At 47.4% G+C, this 22,119-nt stretch overlaps 4 protein-coding genes and 1 long non-coding RNA gene across 6 annotated transcripts; 4 read left to right on the forward strand and 1 right to left on the reverse strand.

The window, feature by feature from the left end:
* The first annotated feature begins 1,239 nt into the window (after nt 1-1,239).
* LOC112894972 (AP2-like ethylene-responsive transcription factor BBM2) lies at nt 1,240-5,609 on the forward strand. Its single transcript, XM_025962827.1, has 9 exons — nt 1,240-1,602; nt 1,701-2,385; nt 2,698-2,780; nt 2,942-2,950; nt 3,074-3,162; nt 3,330-3,403; nt 3,519-3,569; nt 3,665-3,741; nt 4,279-5,609. The coding sequence occupies exons 1-9, from the start codon at nt 1,467-1,469 to the stop codon at nt 5,160-5,162; spliced, it is 2,088 nt and encodes a 695-aa protein (XP_025818612.1). The 5' UTR covers nt 1,240-1,466; the 3' UTR covers nt 5,163-5,609.
* LOC112894974 lies at nt 5,533-9,559 on the reverse strand. The gene is made up of 3 exons (XR_003229112.1): nt 9,266-9,559; nt 5,963-6,706; nt 5,533-5,872 (listed from the first exon to the last, which is right to left on the reverse strand). It is a non-coding gene; the product is annotated as an uncharacterized LOC112894974 (long non-coding RNA).
* LOC112894973 (extensin-2-like) lies at nt 6,878-8,839 on the forward strand. Its single transcript, XM_025962828.1, has 3 exons — nt 6,878-7,224; nt 7,418-8,395; nt 8,609-8,839. The coding sequence occupies exons 1-2, from the start codon at nt 6,975-6,977 to the stop codon at nt 8,371-8,373; spliced, it is 1,206 nt and encodes a 401-aa protein (XP_025818613.1). The 5' UTR covers nt 6,878-6,974; the 3' UTR covers nt 8,374-8,395; nt 8,609-8,839.
* A 1,295-nt stretch (nt 9,560-10,854) lies between the features above and the next one.
* Nucleotides 10,855-16,628, forward strand: LOC112894918 (uncharacterized protein At3g49140). 2 transcript variants are annotated; one of them, XM_025962763.1, is made up of 13 exons: nt 10,855-11,217; nt 12,317-12,426; nt 12,510-12,735; nt 12,947-13,049; nt 13,137-13,201; nt 13,750-13,869; nt 13,978-14,073; nt 14,692-14,848; nt 14,946-14,996; nt 15,080-15,189; nt 15,279-15,431; nt 15,748-15,843; nt 15,928-16,628. In XM_025962763.1, exons 2-13 carry the CDS (start codon nt 12,350-12,352, stop codon nt 16,024-16,026), a joined length of 1,353 nt encoding a protein of 450 aa, XP_025818548.1. In that variant the 5' UTR covers nt 10,855-11,217; nt 12,317-12,349; the 3' UTR covers nt 16,027-16,628. The 2 variants fall into 2 exon arrangements, with proteins under 2 accessions (XP_025818548.1, XP_025818547.1); XM_025962762.1 differs by having other exon boundaries at nt 10,856-11,217; nt 14,934-14,996.
* Nucleotides 16,629-17,991: 1,363 nt separating this feature from the next.
* LOC112895380 (probable methyltransferase PMT19) lies at nt 17,992-21,785 on the forward strand. Its single transcript, XM_025963332.1, has 6 exons — nt 17,992-18,720; nt 18,857-19,067; nt 19,293-19,581; nt 20,218-20,604; nt 20,696-20,773; nt 20,894-21,785. Exons 1-6 carry the CDS (start codon nt 18,055-18,057, stop codon nt 21,105-21,107), a joined length of 1,845 nt encoding a protein of 614 aa, XP_025819117.1. The 5' UTR covers nt 17,992-18,054; the 3' UTR covers nt 21,108-21,785.
* Nucleotides 21,786-22,119: the final 334 nt, after the last annotated feature.

The raw sequence follows: 22,119 nt of genomic DNA on the forward strand, positions 1-22,119 counted from the left end.
TTCTGCCTGTCCTCCATCTTTTGAACCAATTTAAAGAGTGTTTTCTTGAAGCATGCTGCATGCATGACAAGCAGCAACGGTTGCCGCGCGCACTCTCTACAGCTAGCATACGTACTCCAATTTGGGCATGATGCTTAGCTTGATTGCACTTGATTGGACGAATCATGCTTATCTCATTACTCATTAGTATACGATTGGGACCGACTAATCCATGCATTTTCCTATCTAGGGTCAGTTGCATGGGCTGTCATTGATTCTAAATCAACCATCATTACTGTGAATTGTGGAATGGTTGTGTGCTAAACAATTTCTTATATATCTTTAAATCACTACTGCTCTTACGTTTATGATCAAGGAAAAAATTCAGGGTACATCGTCACTGTAGTAGTAATATGAAAATCACCACCGGTACATGTATGTTTACTGCTCCTTGTATGTGTGCGCGTGTGTTTGTGTCAGAGGTGATCGAGGAAGAGTGGGCCTAGGGCTTTGTAGAAAACCATGTCAGGCATTCAGCTTCTGCAGGTTAGCTGTGAGTGGCTTTAGGGTTTCAGGAGAGCCCCAGGCCTAATTGTCCACACGCACATCTCAGCAGGCTTGAACAATGTTTTGGCTCATAGCCACAACAATAATATAGTACTTAGGAGAAGCATATATATATATATATATACATGCATATGTCAACTGGGTGCATAAATGTTCAGGCATCCCTACTGTACCCGTGCGTGCATGTGCACCATCGATCCTGTGTACATACTACTTGAAAAGATCATGCATGCAAGAACATCTGCTCACGAATTGAGATCCTAGACAAATAGAATGTGAAGCTTAGATCTTGCGCCATTTCTTTTTTCCAAGAGGATTTGTTAACTTTCCGGTCAAATGACCATGACAGCCTAATACTATTATCGAGTAAAAGGTCGTCACTTTAGTACTACAATGTACATGCATGCGCAGATACATCATCAGGTACTGGTATAGGCACACATATAGACTTGTTTTGAGGAAAATGAGACAAAATATAGTGGAGACTTCCCCAGAAAGCCGAAGCAGAAAGTGCTTTCTGTTCAGTTAAATCATGCCACACTGTTTTTTTAGTATTGCACACACAGTACTCCATTTTTTTCTTATTAAAAAGAAACTTCTCCTACATGTATATGCTTATATTATAGTCCATCAACCTATATAGACTATAGACTATAGTACTAGTAGAGTGTCTTCACATAGTGCCATTGCTAATCTTATGGAGTGTATACTGGCTGTATAAATATCTACCAGTACTAGCACTGTTTGCTTAATGCTCCAAAACTCTCTGCTTGCATTGACTTCCCCTTCCCTTCCCTAACCTTTGCACTCACCAAAATGGCTTCTTGATCTCCTCCTCTACTTCCCTATCAATCTAACAAGAAGCTCAAGTAGTATCCATTAGGGAGCAAATTAATCGCTGCTCTTTCAGATAATCAACCATGGCTACTGTGAACAACTGGCTGGCTTTCTCCCTCTCCCCGCAGGATCTGCCGCCTTCCCAGACGGACTCCACCCTCATCTCCGCCGCCGCCACCGACGAGGTCTCCGGCGATGTCTGCTTCAACATCCCCCAAGGTTGTATATCGCTCGATCGATACGAGCATGATTATACACATCTACAGCTAAACATGGCGCGCGCGCGTATGTACTCATTATATTGAACACTACTGCAGATTGGGGCATGAGGGGATCGGAGCTTTCAGCTCTCGTCTCCGAGCCCAAGCTGGAGGACTTCCTCGGCGGCATCAACTTCTCGGAGCAGCATCACAAGGCCAACCTCAACGTGATCCCCAGCAGTAGCAGCACTTGCTACGCGAGCTCAGGTGCTAGCACCGGCTACCACCACCAGCTGTACCACCACCCCAGCTCCGCGCTCCATTTCGCTGACTCCGTCATGGTGGCCTCTTCCGCCGGCGTCCATGACGGCGGTGCCATGCTCAGCGCGGCCGCCGCCAATGGTGGAGCTGGCGCTGCCGGTGCCAATGGCGGCAGCATCGGGCTGTCCATGATCAAGAACTGGCTGCGGAGCCAGCCAGCTCCGCCGCCGCAGCCGAGAGTGGCGGTGGCCGAGGGCGCGCAGGCGGCGCAGGGTCTCTCTTTGTCCATGAACATGGCAGGGACGCAAGGAGCTGGCATGCCGCTTCTCGCCGGAGAGCGAGGCCGGGCGCCCGAGAGCGTATCCACGTCGGCACAGGGTGGAGCCGTCGCCGCTCGGAAGGAGGACAGCGGTGGTGCCGGCGCCCTAGTAGCAGTGAGCACGGACACGGGTGGCAGCGGCGGCGCGTCTGCTGAGACGGTGGCGAGGAAGACGGTGGACACGTTCGGCCAGCGCACGTCGATTTACCGCGGCGTGACCAGGTAGGGCCGGCTGCAATCAATGAATCACGGGACTTATTAACTAGCACAAATCAGCAATGAATAATCAAGTAGTAATCATGAAATTAAACAAAGCATTACCAATGCAAGACGATGCTATGGTACATTTGATTGCATCTAGCTAAGTTCTAGTTTGATGATGTCTCTTTTTATATATATGAATAAAATGAGTAGGGGCCGATATGATGCTAGCATTTGATGATCGATTTGGGTGATTAGGAGTGTCATTATTTTGGGCATGATTGTTGTATAGTGGGAAATTAACAAAAAACTTCTACTTTTGATTTGTTTTAGGCACAGATGGACGGGGAGGTACGAGGCTCACCTGTGGGACAACAGTTGCAGAAGGGAAGGACAAACTCGCAAGGGTCGTCAAGGTACTAACAATGCCACTGCCAGATTGTGGTATTCAAATCTGTTTCTGTGTTTGATCTATCTTTCCCCACAATGTTGTTAACTGGCATTGTTACTTCTCATTGATCGATTCTGGATTGGCTATCGTGATCTGCGGGATTGAACTCAACTCTTTAATCTACAGTCTATCTAGGTACGCGGTTTCACTTGATTCGGGTTGGGCTACTCAATTTGTTTTTTTTTTGTCCAGTAGAAGAAAGCATGTCTTTTCCTCGTCATGCATTCTCACTTTATTTCCATCTTCATTGATATACAGGTGGTTATGACAAAGAGGAGAAAGCTGCCAGGGCTTATGATTTGGCTGCTCTTAAGTACTGGGGTCCCACGACGACGACAAATTTTCCGGTATGTATATATATTAGAATGTAGTTTTACATCACTGAAGAACATGTAGTTGCTATCTTTCAATTCTGTTAAAATGCTAGTGGTCTGGAGCGAAGGTTCTGCAAATTTTTATTAATTATGTACATTGCTGGACTTGTACTTAAAGGCATTTGTTTTTGTACTTCCAGGTGAGTAACTACGAAAAGGAGTTGGAGGAAATGAAGCACATGACAAGGCAGGAGTTTGTTGCGTCTCTGAGAAGGTCGGACTATGATAATCTTTTATTAACATGAGAGAACAAGAAATTACTCTATGTTGGGCAAGATTAATAGATCAAGATCATATTTGATTCTCACTATCTATACATGTGGCTTCAGGAAGAGCAGTGGCTTCTCCAGAGGTGCATCCATTTACAGAGGAGTAACTAGGTATAAATTCATATGCTGATGTCGGCAAATGCATACTCAGCAAATGGATAGCAAAAGTGAGTGGTGTGTATAACTTGAAATCTGCGTATTTGTAGGCATCACCAACATGGGAGGTGGCAAGCACGGATTGGACGAGTTGCAGGGAACAAGGACCTCTACTTGGGCACCTTCAGTAAGTAGAGTTTTTTCTTCTTCTAATATATTCACCACGAAAGAAAATTACAGTCAACTAACCATCTCAGTGCAATTGGAAGCAAGTGCTAGCTATACAGCTGACGATACTAAGAGACCTGATGTACATGGATGCATATATGCTGACTATTAAAAATGTGACCATCAAGTCATGCCAAGTTGCATTGCAGTACTAGTACATTACTTAGTGCGTCCCCCTCAAGTGGCTTTTTTCAAATCTGATCCCATGTCTGGTGCTATTGTTGCCTCCCATTCACCCGTGCATCAGGTCAAAGTAGCTAGCACGACTGCCTCAATAAGAAACATGCGAGCATGCATACTAGTATGCAGCAGACTAATCAACTCCCAGAGCTTAGATTAATTAATTAAGCTACAACCTTCAAAAGATTCTGATTACTACATGCCACATGCATCATCTTGCGCCCATTTGTTCATGCATACCATGCACCATGCAGCAAAGTAGTGCACGAGTGTGCTTGGATTGAGCTAAGCCGAGGGCAATTTTGCGTGGATGCAGGCACGCAGGAGGAGGCGGCGGAGGCGTACGACATCGCGGCGATCAAGTTCCGCGGCCTCAACGCCGTCACCAACTTCGACATGAGCCGCTACGACGTGAAGAGCATCCTGGACAGCAGCGCGCTCCCCATCGGCAGCGCTGCCAAGCGCCTCAAGGAGGCCGAGGCCGCCGCGTCCGCGCAGCATCATGCCGGCGTGGTGAGCTACGACGTCGGCCGCATCGCCTCGCAGCTCGGCGACGGCGGCGCCCTGGCGGCCTACGGAGCGCACTATCACGCCGCCGCCGCCGCCGCTTGGCCGACCATCGCGTTCCAGCCGGGCGCCACCGCCGGCCTGTACCATCCGTATGCGCAGCCGCTGCCACGCGGGTGGTGCAAGAAGGAGCAGGACCACGCGGTGATCGCGGCCGCGCACAGCCTGCAGGAGCTCAACCACCTGAACCTGGGCGCCGGCGCGCACGACTTCTTCTCGGCGGGGCAGGCGGCGATGCACGGCCTCGGCAGCATCGACAACTCCTCTCTGGAGCATAGCACCGGCTCCAACTCCGTCGTGTACAACGGGGTAGGGGACAGCAACGGTGGCGCCGTAGGCGGCGGCTACATGATGACCATGAGCGCTGCCGCGGCGACCACCACGGCGATGGTGAGCCACGAGCAGGTGCATGCACGGGCACAAGGGGACCACGACGAAGCCAGCAAACATGCGGCGCAGATGGGGTACGAGAGCTACCTGATGAACGCAGAGGCGGCCTACGGCGGCGGGAGGATGCCTTCCTGGACGCCGGCCTCGGCTCCACCGGTGGCGGCGGCGGCAAGCAGCAACGACAACATGGCCGGCGTTGGCCATGGCGGCGCGCAGCTCTTCAGTGTCTGGAATGACACTTAATAAGCTGCGTACGCCGACCCGGCATCGTGGCAAAAAGTACGCTGACATAAGTAACACTTAAGGTTCCTGGATGGAGGTGACCATTGAGTTGTTATTTGTCATTTGCTTAAAGTTCTTTGTAGCTGGAAGGAAAGCTAGGGCTGCTTCTGAACTGAAGGGAGGTGATGGTTTGTGAGGAGTGTCATGGGGTTTCCTCCATGAAGATACCTTCACTTGCTGCCATTTTGGGGTTCAGGTTCAGAAGATGGAGACCAACTAGTAGTATTAACCAAGTCATTAGATGGGTAGAAATGGAGCTAAGCTAGCAAGCCTGCTTGTAAATTGGGCAAATGTGGTAGCTACGGTGGATGACCTGACAGGAGGTGAAGAATGACGCCATCCAAATTGTCTAGTGTTTCCATTCATATGATCAAGCTAAGCAGGGAAATCAAGCAAAGTTCAATGTTATCTACCGTTTCCAGCTGTGTTCGTTGTCTTGCTCTTATTGTTTTGAACTCCACATGGGCTCAATCCTCTTGTCTTGAAGATAGTACCCAGTTCAAGGCATCCGCAGATTGGGCCCAACCTGTTAGCCTGCATTGGCTGCCAGTCTGCTGCCACCGGCCGAACCAAACGCACTCCCTTTTTTTGGCACCAAAATGCGCTTCCTGCTAACCTCCAAAAGCCAGCATTTCCTCTCTGAGGTCACGGTTCAGCTTGATTTCCTATCCCTGACGTCATTATTATGGTATAGGCAAATATTATTAAACAGCATGCTAGTGAAACAAACCAACAGGTGAATAATCATTTGTTAGTTAAACCTGCTCAACTCTTGCACGGAGATGGAGCAGGACGGATTTGTTAGCCCGAACCATCTGAGCTGACCCCGGGCAGGCGCCTTTTTGACTTGAGATTTGGTTGGCTGCTATCCTATCCTTGGTCAGTGGGCTATGCCTGAGTAGTTGAATCAGCACATGCCAGGGCTTTTGCTGGATGAAGATCAGGCCAAAAGTTCTCTTGATCTATAGTATAATCACCCAGGCGATTTACCAGCTGGATTTGATGAAAGGGTTGCTTCAAAGGTCCTTTGTAGCTTTACATGTTCAGGACTTCAGGCTCTTGCACTGCAGTCAGGTGATCGACCATAAGGAAGTTCTCACTCTTGAGGAAAAGGGCAGCATAACGTAGCTGGTACATGGTACATGATTTCCAGAATATCTTCTATTTTTTCCACTGCACTACTGCCAAGGGCCAACATTGCATAAAATGGAGAATCAACTGCAGGTGGAATTAATATTACAAAATACTGTACTTCCCATACTGTCACCATAACCGTTTTGGCCTGCAAGGGGATGATGGCTAGGGCATCTCGGCAAATTTTTGTTTGGTATTGTGGCTTGCCACAGCCTATTACTTCTCAGTGGACGAAATCTTGTCAGTTTTTCTGTAAGACAATGATGTACCTTTCACACCTCAATCTACCCTGGCCACAGCTTATAAACGAGAGGACTTGAACAATATTGAGTTTGCTTAATTCAGATTGTGTTTGTATTCTCATATATTTCCTGCACAGTAGAAAATGAACATAAGCACATTTATGCCATCTTAAAAGAGAAAATTATAATTTCTACAGTTTGCTATCCACTACAAAAAAAATGTAGGTATTGTATGTGCTCCTTTCAGAATCAAGTGAGATGAAGCAAAATAATGTTGACCCCCTTCACTCCATCCCCTACCTGCTCTCTTTCCATCCCTCAAACCTTGTGATCATGGCCATTATAAATAGCCATCCATACCAAAGCCAAAACCATTCACATCCTCTCCTGATCTCACATGACAAAGCACTATCTAGCCATGAAGATGAGCATGACAGGCCAGCCAAAGGTTCACCTATGGCTGGTCTTCACTATGTTGTTTGTCACTTTTGCAGTGCATGGTGAGGGAGCGAGCAGCTTTACACCGCCTTCTCTTTTCACATCACCCACATATGCTCCTGTTATTAAGGTGATAGGAAAGGTGTACTGCTATAGATGCTTCAATGAGGCGCACCCAGAAGAATCCCATGGGAAGAAGCACCTGGAAGGTGAAATTTTGTCATCACTCCTATTCTTATGATCTTATCATGATAATGCAGTCATCTTGGACAGACATCATTGTTCCTTTTTGCTCATAATCATCCTCCTTAAACATCAGTAGCTTACTTTTTGCGAATTATCCCTAAATGTCCTTCTGAGTTTCATATTCATACTTATTCGTTAACAATGATCTGGGTGCAGGAGCCATGGTCAAGGTCACTTGCCAGGCAAATGACCAAGCAATCGTGGCATTTGGCTACACCAAAAGCAATGGCAAATACAGTGTGATCCTTAAGGGCTTGCCAATTAGCAGCAATTATGGGGCTGACTCTTGTAAGGTTGAGCTCCATGGAGCACCAGGAGGATCAGACTGCAATGTACCAATTGAGTTAAATTTGTCTGGGCTCAGTGTTTACTCCAAGTCAAGCGACGAGGTGGTTCTCCAAGCGAATCAGATAATGGCATTTGCATCAAAGAAGACCTTCGGATGTTCGAAACCTCACATGCCACCACCGGCGCATCCCTACAATTCCCCACCTCTCCCTAACCAGTATCCCTCACCTCCGGCTAGCCACAAGTCCCAACCATTGCCTTATCAATATTCACCACCTCCTCCTAATCATTTTCCTCCTCCAGCTTACCAGTACCCATCACCTCCGCTAAACAACTACGCTTCACCGCCACCTTACCAACAGTCCATGCCTCCAAACAGCTACCAATCTCCGCCACCTCTACAAGGCGTCAAATCTCCAGTGCCATCCCACAAGTATTTACCACCTCCATACTACTACAACTCTCCACCACCACAATACCAGTACAACAACGTACCCCCGCCGCTAGCTTACCAGTATCCCCCACCTCCAAACATCCATAAGTCACCACTTCTACCATCATCACCAGCAACTCCATACTTCTATAACTCTCCACCTCCATATAGCTTGGTTTCACCGCCACCTGCCCAGTATTCCCCACAATTACCTCCAAATGCTCCAGACCATCTGCACCCAAAAGTCCCTCATGCAAAGTCTCCACCAGTAACTTCAGCATCTCCACAGCCTCTTTACCATCACAACTCTCCACCACCTCCAATTGGAGCCCTGTCGTCGCCTCCTCTGCACTCCATTCAATCCCCACCGCCAACAGATCAGCTATCTTAAGTATCAACATTGAGTCTTAAGTGTAAGTTTTCTTTTATGTATAGTACACCATCTGAAAGTTTACACATTATGATGTCGCACACTGTATCTTTAAAATAAATCAAAGTTTTGTAAAGTTTCAATGTTCCAAGATGGCTCATACCCTAAATACAGAACTAAAATTCGACGATAGCAATCATATTCCCAAAGTGTAGTGACATGCCATGCTAACGATATGACTCCGCTTTTCTTTCAGGGCCAGCCATGAGCAGAATAACCTAAAGAGCTAAAGCCTATTTCGATTATCGAGAGGAATCATAGCTGGAGGCTGCTGCTTCCATCTCAGTATTCTAGAGTTGTTTATTGCATTGTCTAGAGATGTTGCAGTTTACATTTCATTGCCTATAGCTATTTCAGCAATGTAATCATAAGTTCGATGAGCTTTCTTAGTAGCTCTACCAATCCAATATATATATGGTGTGTACTCCTTGCAGTTTTTTTTAAAAAAATGAGCCTTTTGTGTTTCTGCCCTTACTTGAGAAGGAAATGGAACAAATCAGAAATCACCCCCAAAGACTGGTTCCTGAATAAAAAAAAAGGACAACACCAGTTCCATTTTGCTCCTCAGTTTACACTATGGCATCGAAACGAGATTCAGAATCCAGAAGGGATATCTCCTCTCTACCAGAAATAAAAAGGGTTAAAAGATGATTGAAATTAAAATATTCACCCCGCAGTAATATAAATCGACGAACATCAACAACCAGCGAGAACATAGGCAACACAATCTTTACCAAAAACTTGAGCACACAACAATAGCATCTTTTTGCGCTGATGCACGCGAGGAAAAGCTATGTGGCGGGCGGCCTATCGAGACGGACTAGTGACTCAGCGAGTGGCTCCGAGAACTCACCGGAGGGAGGAGCCTGGTGGCCGCCATGCGGCAGTACGCGCATGGTCGCCGCGCCGCCGGTTCCGGCGTCGACGCTCGGGGTCTGCGCCCGGTCGGATACGGATTACGGAAGCAAGCCCCGCAGCGGCGCGGCGGATCTGCCCGGCGCAGAAGATCCGGGCAGTTTGTGTGGGCCTGGGCCATGCTGGACCGGCGTTTGTTGGGCCTACCTTTTGGGCTAGGCCATCACTGGGCCAGTGACGTATCAGCCCCACTGAAAAAGGAAGATTGAAAAGCTCTCTCTGCCCATCGAACTTTGACCATCAAAGCGTGCAGCACAGCGATCAATGCGGCGCGGCGCCTACAAACATCCAGCACATGGAGACATGATCGGTTACTCCTTCAAAAAAGACATGATCGGTTGCACCAAAAACATGTTCTCTGAAGAAAATAATTCTGCAAGACAACCACTTCACGTAAGACAACCACTGGAGCAAAACTTTGCAACTGCAAGGCGACGGAAGAAGAAGAAGAAGAAGAACGCAAGTGTGACGCATGGACTCCACGGCATGGAATTCCATAGAAACCAGCCATGTAGAAACTGCCTTGCCATCGGCGTCGTAGTCTTTCTCGAGGCTAGAGGCTCTGGGCGTGCGGCGTGCCCATCATTTTCCAGAAAAGCGACCAAAGTGACAAAACAAAAAAGCGGCAAGCGGGCGAGCCAGAACGGGCGGAAACAAACAGCCCAGCCTCGGGCGTTTTTTGCGAGCCGATCACGAGCCTGCGGCTGGCGTTGCAGGATGGCCGGAAGCTAGCCCCGGAGCTTTGATGCCAACGGAATATGAGTGACATATTCCTTCCTTCCCTGCGCGCGCCGGCTGCAGCTGGAGGCTAGGATTGGCACGCACATCCGTGATCCACCCAGTCCAACTGCCATTCGGATGCAGGCTACGCCTATCCCTTCTCCTTTGTTCTTTTCCCTCGCCCAATCCCAAATGCCATCCATACACCTCGAATCCTCGATCTGCTGACGGGAGCGACTGTCACTATCCAACACTAGCTTACTTAGCGAGTTCATTTTTCTTTCGAAAAGCTAGTTAGCAAATTCTGCCCAAAATGTCTGTTCAGGTTAAGTACGCAGTAGTATCTGCAGCTTCAGGACTGCAACCTGCGGTAACCCGGCGCCGTATCCGTGGCGCAGTGCGCTGTGCTCTTCTACTGTACGTCGTGGATGCCGTTCCACATGTAAGCTACGGCGGTCGCTGCACGTGCTATTCAAAGCGAGAAGGAAGCTGCCCCCATCATCGTCACTGTTTTTGGTTATGGGACAGCGACCACTAATTAATGCGGAATTTACCTCGAGATCCAAGTCCCACCAACTCCGATAATCCATAGTATGCAGCTAGGCTCGGAGGTGGAGGAAGCTCCAAAAATGGAGAGCGCCGGTCTGCCCAAGTGCTGGGGGTAAACCAAATCATGCTCATGCAGTCATGCTAATCGCCAAGGTTTTCTCTGTCTGAATTTCTTTTAAGAGAAATCGACAGAAGAATCTGCAATATAAAACGGGGCTGGAGGTCAGAAAATCTGAAGCAGCAGCAATATAAACTGTACTCTACTGCTGGTGGTGGCAAACTTAACCCTGCGCCGCGCAGGGAGAGAGCAAATTACCAAAAGGGCCCTGCGTTCCTGGCGGCTCTCTCGTTCTCGGTCAGTCCCGAAGTGGCAAAGTGGAAGGGAAAAGGGGGAGAGCGCAGCGCAGCGCCGGCGCAGGAAGCCAGCCAGGGGAAAGGAGGAAGGAACAACTCGCGACTCCTCGCAGCTCGCGACGCCCAGTTCGCGCGGTGATCCGTCTCGCCCGGGGTGCTCCGCCGCGCCAGCTGCCGTTCTCGCCGCCCCGCGAGGCCCGCTTCCGCTTGATCCTGCGGCCCCTGTTTTTCCTCGTTCCAGGTGGCCAGCCAGCCTCGGTTTCATCGGTGAGTGCAGTTCATCCCGCCGTTTCCGTATCGAATTCGATTGCGTTTAGCACCAGCGGTGCCACTGTTCCCACCGGACCTATTCTGGTCATAGAACGGTGGCGCCCGGAGATGTTTCAGTGTCTGCTATTCTGAATGCTTGGAGAACAGAGGGGACCTGTTCCTTGATCAGTGCAGCAGCTCTTTCGTGCGCGACTGCTCACCGAATTATCTAGTCTTGATTGGAGAATTTGGTTGCATCGCTTTGGTATTACTATTTTGTTAGACATGAAGGTCGTTCGTAGTGTTATACTGTTATGTCAATTCCAACGGCTACAGTTTCGTAAAGTGCTCTGATCCACAGGGGCCCACCGTGATCCATGGTGTTCAGGAATTAGGCTTGCTGGATTAAAAATAACATAACTTTGGTTCGTCTTCGATTTGATCTTGGGGAGCTTGACTGGCAATTTGCACATTCAACAGTTTCTCCTGGTCTCAGGGAATTGTCCTGGTTTCTCTGAACAGAACCTCATTATGTTTGACACTGTCCAGCCATCTCTTTCCCCGTTTTTACCCCTTATGTACATTTGCAGTTGAGAGAAATAGTTTTTTTTTCTCTCGAACACGCACGTATCATTATATTAAGAAGGAAGTTGAGAGAAATAGTGATGTACCTAACATCTTTCAAGTGAGATGTTAATGAACATCGAATTTTTCATCCATTTCAAAACAATTTTCCATGTTATCTGTTCTAATCTTAGGAAGCCTCATTCATCAGTCAGCTGTGTTTGGTTGATAATCAACATAATACTGCATTGGGTTGACTTCTGGAGAAAGCGGAAATGCTTGTTATGCTCCCTGTCTTTGCTACAGGAAGTAGCCATTTCTTCTCTTTCAAAAAATAGCAATTAACCTTTTCTTTTGTGATTGTTTGCTATTTTTTTTGGTATCCTCTTCTGCCCGACTTTCTTTGAGAATGCCCCTAAGCTTTCTTTTAATCAAGACAAATACCATCTATTCAGAATCATCCATATTGTACACATATTTCTTAATTAAGTACATGTGCCATCAGCATTTTCTTTGTTTTTTTTGGCTTGACAATTATATTTTACCTTTGTAGAGCACATTTAATTGTCCTCTGCTGGAGTGTACAATGGCGGCAGGAGCCACATTAAACTGGGTTAAAACCCCATTTGACTCCCGGAGGTTTCATGACCTTTCTAGTTTAAGGTCCTTCCAACCCTCATTGGGAGTACTTCCTCTGAATGGCTTCCTTGCATTTTGAAACTAACAGCTGCAACCATTTCTTGCAGTTTTCGATGCCGTAACCCTTTTGGATCAATTCAGCCCTGCTGGTTGCCAACTAATCAGGACTCAACCCTAACCAAGGTTCGTGTGGCTGCTGATTATTCAGACTCAGTGCCAGATTCGAAGTACACAAGGGATCGAGGTTATCATCCTCTTGAAGAAGTTAAAGAGCGTCCAAAGAAGAAGGACCTGCTACTGACAGATGTCGAAACAGCTAGAACAGTAGTAGAGGTAACCTGTTGCGACTACATTCTCCATTTAATATTGCATAAGGATACCTGATACCAGAGTATAAAGCTTCTCAAACTAATCCAAATGTATTCTCTAAAAACTTACACAAATTCCTCTAGCTGTATAACAAACAAAATGATGGTTTATATCTGTGTGAGATATTTTGCTGAGAATCTGATCTAGATAACGGTCCAATCTTCCATCTGTCTAGGCCAATAGCAAGGGATTGCTTGTATTTCCTGCAAGGGTGCACAATCAACCTCATGGACATGTTGCCTGGTCAGAGTTTCAATATGTTATTGATGACTATGGAGGTAATGCCTTAATGCATGGAAAAATGTACAATAGAGCCTTAGCAGCGCTTTTTCAACTCAGCTAACCTGTTGGGAACGTATTTACAGACATATTCTTTGAAGTACCTGACAGCGAGAACCTCTTGGAGGATGATACTGCAAACAATCCTGTGGTAAGATGCTGTTTTGCTGTGTCGATCAGTGCAATACTAGTTAGAAACTAGATAATAGTAACCCTGTATTAGGGATAGCCAGATAAGTTTGTTGAGTTCATATATTATTTCTTAGGGCTCAAGTCAAGTAGTCCTGCAAGGTTAACCTTGTATCCATTATAAGGCAAAAATTTGAACCACTCTTCTCTACCAAAAGTAATAGGAGTACAGTCATAGCAGTCTAGAGTCTATGTGCCTGGCATCATCGTTCTTTTGCATGGTAGTTGGTCCTTCAAGGACCAATCTTCACGAGTTCCTTCAAGGACCAATCTTCATGACATAAGATCATTCTTTCCCTTTTGTTCTCTGTGTAAGCACAGATGCATTCTATGGTCAGCAATGCAATGTTAATGGGTTGCACTCGTTGAGGTTTTTCAGTTTGCAAGTTTAGTGCTTCAGTCAACATGCCATTGTCTTGCTATAAAATAGTGTTACTCTGAAGTTGAAAATTTTGTGCACCAGTGCTTTGATGGGCTATTTTCTTACTTGAAATGACATTTCAAGTGCAGACAGTTTTGATTGGAATGGACGGACCAATTATTGGGGAAAGTAGTGTGGCGATTAGTGATTTCAGTGATTACATGGATGGTGAAAATTTTATGGGCGTTCCTGATGAGCACTACAGCAAGGTTTGATAAGAAAGTTATTTTTCCTGCTCTCAGCAGGTACTGTTGGTCATTATTCTTGTTAGCAATAAGCCCTATCATTATTAATGTTTCCTTTGTGAAATGTCACAGATTGATACAGAAATAACTGATATTCTTATAGAATGGGGGATGCCAGCAACAATGCGTGCAATACATCCTGTTTACTTTGCCAAATGTTTGACAAAGGTAAGAGATAAACAGTTATTAAAGAGTGCAGGCACCACAAACCAGCAGCCCTTGAAATAGCGAAAATGGTCAACCTGACAAAGATGCTATAAATGATTATTTAATTCAGCTAACATCCTGTGCTTCAGATTGGTCTAGTAATTTTGTGCTGTCGTGAAGAGTTGTAAGTGAACCATTTAACAGCCCAGACTACTCGATTTGGCACATATCAAGATCCGAAAAAAGGGCAAAGATAACAAATCAAGATGGTCTTGCATTAGTTTCAAGAGTATGTTATCTATCAACTGGGGCAGAAAGTATCAGTAAAATAATAAAGATCACAGCAGTTTGATGTCTTGCTCTAAATATTTTCCCCCATCAATTAGTATTGGATAAAGCTCTTCTAAAATAGAATATATTTAAAGAATACTGTGGCTTTTATAGATATGCAAACCTGAACTTCTTTTATTTATTCTGAACTTTCATGTATCAGTTAGTTGTAGAGTAAAATCTTCAGCAAAGCATGCCTCATAGTCATAGCATTAGCGATCAAGAGCACAGCCCTAAATGTGTCACACATCAAATCACGCAAGCTGCAGAGAACTATGCAATCACATTACCTGCTCGCTTACTATACAGGCTGTTCATGAAAATCATGGGGAGAAGATGGATAGTCCATCAAATGGTGTCTCTATTGTAGGATATCTGAGACCTGCTTTTATAGAGGAAGAATCTTACTTGAGGAGCTTGTTTCATGGCGAATGCAAAAGTGATAGTTATTCGTCTGACTGGAAAGGTAATTCCATAGCAAATTCAGATGTGAAGAGTCTTCTTTTCTTTTCTCAATGTTATTCTTCAATCCAATGCCACTTCTGATGCAGTAAATGAAACAGATGAATACAACAGAGAAACTCATTCAATTTCTGGAACCGATCGCCTAGTTGGTAATTTAATCGGCTAATATCTTGCACCTCAGTTACCCACATTTCATCAACTTTTATTTGACTTATGCTAAGCAAATATTCAGATGATGATAAGTCAAGATTTGACTTCAGTGATACCAGAACTAGCACTGATTCAATGATCTACAAGCTGGAGATAATGACAATTGAGCTGTTTTCCATGTATGGCAAGCAGGTGATGTTGCTTCAGAATAGAGCATAACTACTTGACATTCCTCGGTACTGTGTTCATTATAGTTTCTTATATTCCATGGATTGCTGCAGTTGATGATTGATCCACAAGATTTTCAAGATTCAGAACCAGATATTCTTGCAAACTCTGCTTCAGCGATTATAGAACGGATCAAAGAAAACAGTGATCAGTGTGCAGTCGCTCTCAGGTCACTCTGTCGCAGGAAAAAGAGTCTTACTGTCGAGGTGTGCTTGTTGTCATTGATCCCTTATTCATCTTATGCATGGAATGCTCTCCTTTTTATTTTATGTCCAGATTCATCGTTTCATTGTGAAAAAGGAGTAGGGTGCAGTTTCTTTTTCTTGTTTAGTTGCTGTGACTGAATACCTCTGCAATGCCAAGACTTTAAATATAACTGCAATATCACCTTTTGTTCAGAAGCACGTCATTTGCACTGTGATTATGATATTACCTGTTCATATGTTGGTTAGGCATGGTGTTGTCTCTCACTGTTGCAATGTGATTATGACAGCTTTTTTTGCAATCTGATATGTTCTGCAGGAGGCAAGCTTGATTGGAGTTGACAGTCTTGGTATTGATGTAAGAGCCTTTTCTGGCTTGGAAGCTAGGACTGTTCGATTTTCATTTAATGCTCAGGTTAGTTATTAGGCTTATAATTTTCAAATCACCTCGGTTCTTTTAATGGAACCTAAAATAATCATTTGGAATATTTGGTTTCAGGCGCTCTCCGAACGTTCAGCTGAAAAGAAGATCAGGCGAATGCTTTTCCCTCGTTGTCAGCGTAAAAGTGTGAAAACCTCCACTGAAGATGAGTCTTAACCTATCAGCTGATTTCCCCCCCCCCCTAGAAAGCACCTGAATGCCTGGTCCATCGACAAGGGAATCAACAAAAGATCTTTGATTTGATCTTATGCGAGTTTTCTAGGATAGCGCGTAACCTGCCGACTATGAGAGTGAGCTGAAGCATCAGGGTACATTATTGAGGTTTTGACTTCACCGGTGCAGGAAGGTTGGCCATGTACGGTCTCTAACATGCCTCCAGGTCCAAGGATCCAAGGATAGAGTTTGGTTTCTGACAAATAAGAGAACAAATAACTAAATAAGGTGGCAGTTCTTGTAATAGATGCCCTGCAATCTGATCCCGGCAGAAATCTGCAACCGAGTAGCTGACCAAGCTTTGTCAGCTGTAAATTCCCAGTAATAACGAGCTGCAAGAAGAAAGGGCAGAGTAATAAGGTCTCTTTGGCCTGAATCAGTCTTAAACAAAGATATCTGTTCGAATCAGTTCTTTTACCCCAACTTGTAACTAACTTTGTTGTCGTCTCTTTCATGCCTGAATAAATGTAACGCAACTGTGATTATGTGTCGTCCACCTACAGGAATGGAAAAAATGATAGATAAAGCTGGTGCCTTTTCTTGGTTGAAGCCTGAAAGCTGCCAGGGGCTATTGTGCTATCTCATATACTGTTTCCAGGGGGAACTAAAAGCGTGTAATAACCCCCCCCCCCCCCCCCCCCCCCCCGGAAATTTACAGAACAAAGAATATTTTTTGAAAAGGCTCCCTTTTCTTATGCTGCCGTTGGTCTGATAAGACAGCGACTAAGCTCGGCGATAATGTTTAGCACTCTGATAGTGCCCGTCGCCGTCCAGCGAACCAGACGACGCGCGGCCAGTGGCCAGCGCCCACTCTCCTCGCCGGCACCACCTATCGCCGCCCGGATTGGTCCCGTCAAAGCTCAGGCGGAGTCCTTCGGCGCCATCGATCTCAGATTAGACGCCACTCGTGTGCCACGAGAAGTGAGAAACTAGTGCAGCAGAAAAGCAGATTCGCAGCTAGGAGAACACGTACTGGCACAGCAGACGTGCAACCGACGGGGGACGTCGAAAGATCAGACCGTGGAGGACGACCTGCTCTCCCCGTCGTCCCGTTGCGACCGTACGGCGGAGAAGGCGACGCCGCGCGGAAAAGAAGAGCGGCCGGCGGATTACTGCGCCGTCCAACCGAGAGCGCGCCATCGCCGTCGCCGCCCCGCGCGCGCAAGTCTCCGGCGCGACCCCGACCGGTCGGTCGCGTCCCGGCCGCGCGCTTCCGCCCGTAACTCGCAAGCCAACAATGCTAGCGGCCGCGCCGCGACGCGGAGAGCGCGCTCGGGCGCGCGACGAGCCGTTGCTATGGATGGCGAGCGCGACGGGAGGGGGAGGCGCGCGCGCGCGGGGTCCTGCGTTTGCTTGCAAGCGATGCCACGATCATGACGGGTCGCCGTCGAAAGCAACGGCCGTGGATCATCGGCTGATCGTCCTGGAGGACGAGCGGAGCATGCGGGCGCGCGTTGTTTTCGACCCGGATCCTGCTCGGTTCCGTGGAAGAAGATGACGCGTTAGGTACGGTGGGTTGGATCGTCGTGCAGGGCCGGATGAGACGTACCACGGCATCCTTTTGGACTTGTAGTGTGTGGGTAATGTGTTGCGCGTTAGCTGCCGATTAGGCGATTAGATTGTCCTCTCACCCGTACCATGCAACGGGATTGATGCCCCTCCTAATCTAAAGCCGTGCAGTCACGTTGTTGTACGGGTGCTACTAATCACCTTTGCGAGCATTGCAGTTCGCTGCTTTAAAGCTTTTATAAACGCAAAGTGGCAGACGGAACGAGAGCACGTGCCACTGCTGGGCGGGTCCCACGAAATCCGCGATGGCCGGGGGCCCGCGCGGCAGCAACCGCTCCCCTGCCTCCTCTTCAAATACGAACACGGCGGCCCCGCACTCGCTCACTCCACTCTCGCCGCACTCGCTCACTCGGAGCATCCGATACTCGGCCAGGCCAGTGATACGCGGCGTTGGCGGCGGCCATGCCGCTCTCGTTGCCGTCTTCGGCCGCCGTGGTCGCGGCGCTGCCGCGGGCGCTCTCGCTCTCGGCCGCGGCCGTCGCGGCGGCCACCACGTCCCTCCTCCTCATCTCAGCCGTCGTCTCCCGCTCCCACCACGTCGCCTCCTCCTCCTCGGCGCCGCCGCTCCCCCCGTCCGCCAGCGCGTCCACAACCGCCGCCCAAGCCCCGGCGCCCGCGCCGGACCCCGACCACCACCACCCCCCGCCGCCCCCGCCCGTTCCCCCGTGCCCGCCCAACGCCACCCACCTCGTACCCTGCCACGAGCCCCCCTCTGGCGAGCGCCACTGCCCTCCGCGCCCGCCTCCTCCTCCGCACCCGCCCAAGGACCCCCCGCCGCATCCCCCGCACCCTCCGCCGCCCCCGCCGCACTGCCGCGTCCCCCCGCCGCCCGGGTACCGCCCGCCCCCGCCGTGGCCCGTGCGGCGTGAGCGCGCGCGGTACGCGAACCTGGAGCTCCCGCTGCTTCCCTCGGCCACGGTGGCGACTGGCCAGGACCCCGTCCGCGGTGGCGGGGAGTGGCTGGTGTTCAACAAGGGCAAGGGGTTGCGGAATTACGTCGACCAGCTGGCGCGCGTGGTGCCGCTCCGCGGCGGCGTGGTACGCACGGCGCTGGACATCGGCTGCGGGGTGAGTGCTTGCATCGGAGCTTTCCTATTCGCAACTAAGGCTCTGCTCGATTGAAGAGTGGATTGCAACTGTTTGATTAGCTATGCCTTCCCGATGTGATTGATGGTCTCTCTGTGTTCATGCGAGTCACTGATAGGTTGCGAGCTTTGGGGACTACCTGCTGAACTATGGCGTACTGACCATGTCCATTGCTCCGAAGAACAGATACGGAGCACAAGTGCAGCTTGCGTTGGAGCGTGGACTGCCTGCGATGATCGGAGTGCTTACTGCTCAGAGGCTACCTTATCCATCGAGGTCCTTCGACATGGTGCACTGCGCGGACTGCCTTGTTCCATGGACTGCTCATGGTAGGACATGCAAGATATCATGCAATTCCTGACAAAGCATACTTCCCGCAGTGTCTAGTTTATTATTTCACTTATCACATCAGTAATTTTCTTCAAAGCGAATCTCCTATTGGTGAATGTTGACGTCAGTGAACACTGAACAGAACAGCTCCTAGTATGTCGATGTCAATAATAAAGTTTTTTGGTGGAGTGCTCTTGTTCTCATTCACCTATAGCTGATTCCAGATGGGCTCTATATGCTGGAAATTGACCGCCTTCTCCAACCCGGTGGCTATTGGGTTTTGTCTACGCCATCCGTCAGCTGGAAATCTGGATACAATATTTCAAATCAAGCGACCGAAGACAAGGATAAGCAATTAACCATGGATAATATGGCAAATAAGCTTCATTGGACGAAGCTGTTTGAGAACGGCACGATTACTGTTTGGAGAAAGCCTACTTGTCATCTCCACTGCGACCAATCAAAGCTCTTAGGATCATCACCACTCTGTAGAGAAGACCCAGATAGTGCTTGGTAAGGTTACCGTTGTCTCCTTGTCACTTTGTATTTCCAGCCAATTGCAATGAAACAGAGTAATGCAAATTTTAGCTTTGGCTATCTTTTGCATTTGAAAGTTGAGGAGGGGTTGAACATGCACTGAAATTGAAATAGAATGCAAAAAGGTTGCAATGTTATTGCCTTATCAACAATGGCACCACCTCATCCCTTTTTTTTTTTTGGCTTCATGGTATCCTTGAGATATGTGCACATGACTCTGGTACAAAACAATTAGTTGTTTTCATTGTTTCTTCTAAAGTTTGCCTTGCAGTACAAACTTATTTTAAAACCAAATCATCATCTGCATATGTTCTGTTCTGATTTCTGAACTTCATGTGCAGCTGTAAAGTTTATTTAGTCAAATGTAGTTCCAGGAATATTTTGTGAGAGTTAACAGTACAGATAATACGAAATTAACACGAGTACAATACTGCAAGAAGCCACATCCAACTAAGAACATGAGTATAGTACAATACCATTGTGTTTCAAGGACTTGCTGCCAAACTGGGAGAAAAACACTTTTGTGTTCCAAGGACTCTTCCATTGAAGTTTTCAGTCATTAATTCTTCCAACATGAAAGTTTCATTAAAGATAAGTTTTGTTACATTGCAGGTATGTGAATATTTCAATGTGTATAACATGTCTTCCAAGGGCTGAACATGCTAATGGTTGTGTTGATGGTGCCATGGAAAAGTGGCCTAAAAGACTTGATGCAGTGCCACCAAGGATAGCCAGTGGGGAAATGAAGTTGTCCATTCAGACATATAAGCACGACAGTTTGATTTGGGAGAAAAGGGTTAATTTCTATGCAACGTATCTAAAATATTTATCAAATGGAACATACAGAAATGTCATGGACATGAGTGCTGGTTTTGGTGGCTTTGCTGCTGCTATGTCCAAGTATCCAGTTTGGGTCATGAATGTCATTCCTACTAATGTAACAGACAATACTCTTGGTGCCATCTATGAGCGTGGACTGATTGGAACATACACAGTCTGGTAATGTCAATGAAAAGCTCTTTTTTCTTGAAATAAATTATGCAGTACGATTTGAATAACTCACCATCTTGATTTTTAATATATTTTTCAGGTGCGAGGCCTTCTCTACTTATCCACGGACATATGATCTAATACATGCTAATGGAATCTTCAGTTCACATATTCACAAGTAAGTGACCCACTGACCCGAATGCTTTCACAAAACACATGGACAGTTCTAGTATTACATACCATGCAGTTAAATTGATTCTAGCTCAGTTCTCCCTCCTGACACCAAAGCTATTTTCAGATGTGGGATTATTGACATTCTGGTTGAGATGGACCGCATTCTCCGGCCAGGGGGCGCCGCTATAGTTCGGGACAGAGCTAACGTTATTCTGAAAGTTAAGAAGGATGCCGACCGTCTACAATGGCATAGCCGAATCGTTGACACTGAAAATGGGGCCTTGGATCCTGAGAAGCTTCTCATCGTGGACAATTCCCTCCCATTCCCAGGGAGCTAAAGCGAGTAGCAAGGAACCAGGGTCAGCAAGCCCTTCATGTTCATGCCACCGAGTTCTATGTCTTCTCATGTTTTGAAGAAAAGTGGGCTGAGATCTCACTACCTGTACAGAAGAAGAGTATAAAGACGACTAGGGTGTTGTTACCTGTACAGATGAAGGGTATAAGGCTATTCTACAACCAGAGATTCAGAACTACAGATCCACATATATATTTCCAGTCCAATATATTTGAACCACTGACTCCACTGGACGCCCTTTCTTCGTTCCAATATGCAGCCTGATTTCCGAAGCTCTGACGACCAGCTGTGCATCTGGAGCCAATCAATCTCGACTCTGTACAGATGTCTGTATTGACTCACATTTGTATAGCAGCTGTACATATCTTGTGAGCCGTGATGTACATGCGAGAGGAGTTAGACTTTTCTGTATTTGCATTTGCCTTGGTTTGCTCGCTAAACAATCTACAGGTTGTGCTGCATCGTGTAGAAAGGGTGCAGGCCTTGATTGGCAGCTGTCGAATTTCACCTGGTCCTTGTAACTTTCCGAGTTGAGACCGGGGTACCTCACGGGCTGTTCCTGTGTTGGATTGGGGTGTTGTACAAGCAAAGGGATGGGGCAGGTCGAGTCTGGCCATGATTTTCTTACGGCATAATCATAATAACGGTTATTATTTCCGCATGTGGGTGGTCTTCTCCGCACCGACAGTAGTGATGGCAATATGTAATTTGCAAGTTGATGACAGTGCGAATGGTGGTCGCTTAGCTTTAGCAGTTTCCGTAAATGTTCCAAGATGCAACGCGGCTTCGCGCTCATCCTTCCGGTTCCCATTTCAGAGCTCCAGTTTTTAGCTAACGCCACAGCTGGCAGCTCTAGTTCCACACGTCAACTCAAAATACTGTGCTGAAATTTCTCTCATGGTTCCATCAAAAGGACATGAAGAAATCCAGAGACAGATCAAGGTCCAATACGAACCACAAACAGGCAAACCCACACGGGGCAACCCAACATCCAA

Source organism: Panicum hallii, chromosome 5, assembly GCF_002211085.1.
Source record: "Panicum hallii strain FIL2 chromosome 5, PHallii_v3.1, whole genome shotgun sequence".
NCBI lineage: Eukaryota > Viridiplantae > Streptophyta > Magnoliopsida > Poales > Poaceae > Panicum > Panicum hallii.

Bases quoted from the DNA above. Each gene is read 5' to 3' on its own strand.
- LOC112894972 (XM_025962827.1), top strand. From the start codon at position 1,467: ATGGCTACTGTGAACAACTGGCTGGCTTTCTCCCTCTCCCCGCAGGAT. The intron at 1,603-1,700 runs GTTGTATATCGC...ACACTACTGCAG, and splicing joins CTGCTTCAACATCCCCCAAG to ATTGGGGCATGAGGGGATCG. The intron at 3,404-3,518 runs GTCGGACTATGA...ATGTGGCTTCAG, and splicing joins TTTGTTGCGTCTCTGAGAAG to GAAGAGCAGTGGCTTCTCCA.
- LOC112894973 (XM_025962828.1), top strand. From the start codon at position 6,975: ATGACAAAGCACTATCTAGCCATGAAGATGAGCATGACAGGCCAGCCA. The intron at 7,225-7,417 runs GTGAAATTTTGT...ATCTGGGTGCAG, and splicing joins TGGGAAGAAGCACCTGGAAG to GAGCCATGGTCAAGGTCACT.
- LOC112894918 (XM_025962762.1), top strand. From the start codon at position 12,350: ATGGCGGCAGGAGCCACATTAAACTGGGTTAAAACCCCATTTGACTCC. The intron at 12,427-12,509 runs GTCCTTCCAACC...CATTTCTTGCAG, and splicing joins CATGACCTTTCTAGTTTAAG to TTTTCGATGCCGTAACCCTT. The intron at 13,870-13,977 runs GTTTGATAAGAA...GAAATGTCACAG, and splicing joins CTGATGAGCACTACAGCAAG to ATTGATACAGAAATAACTGA.
- LOC112895380 (XM_025963332.1), top strand. From the start codon at position 18,055: ATGCCGCTCTCGTTGCCGTCTTCGGCCGCCGTGGTCGCGGCGCTGCCG. The intron at 18,721-18,856 runs GTGAGTGCTTGC...AGTCACTGATAG, and splicing joins CGCTGGACATCGGCTGCGGG to GTTGCGAGCTTTGGGGACTA. The intron at 19,582-20,217 runs GTAAGGTTACCG...GTTACATTGCAG, and splicing joins GAAGACCCAGATAGTGCTTG to GTATGTGAATATTTCAATGT.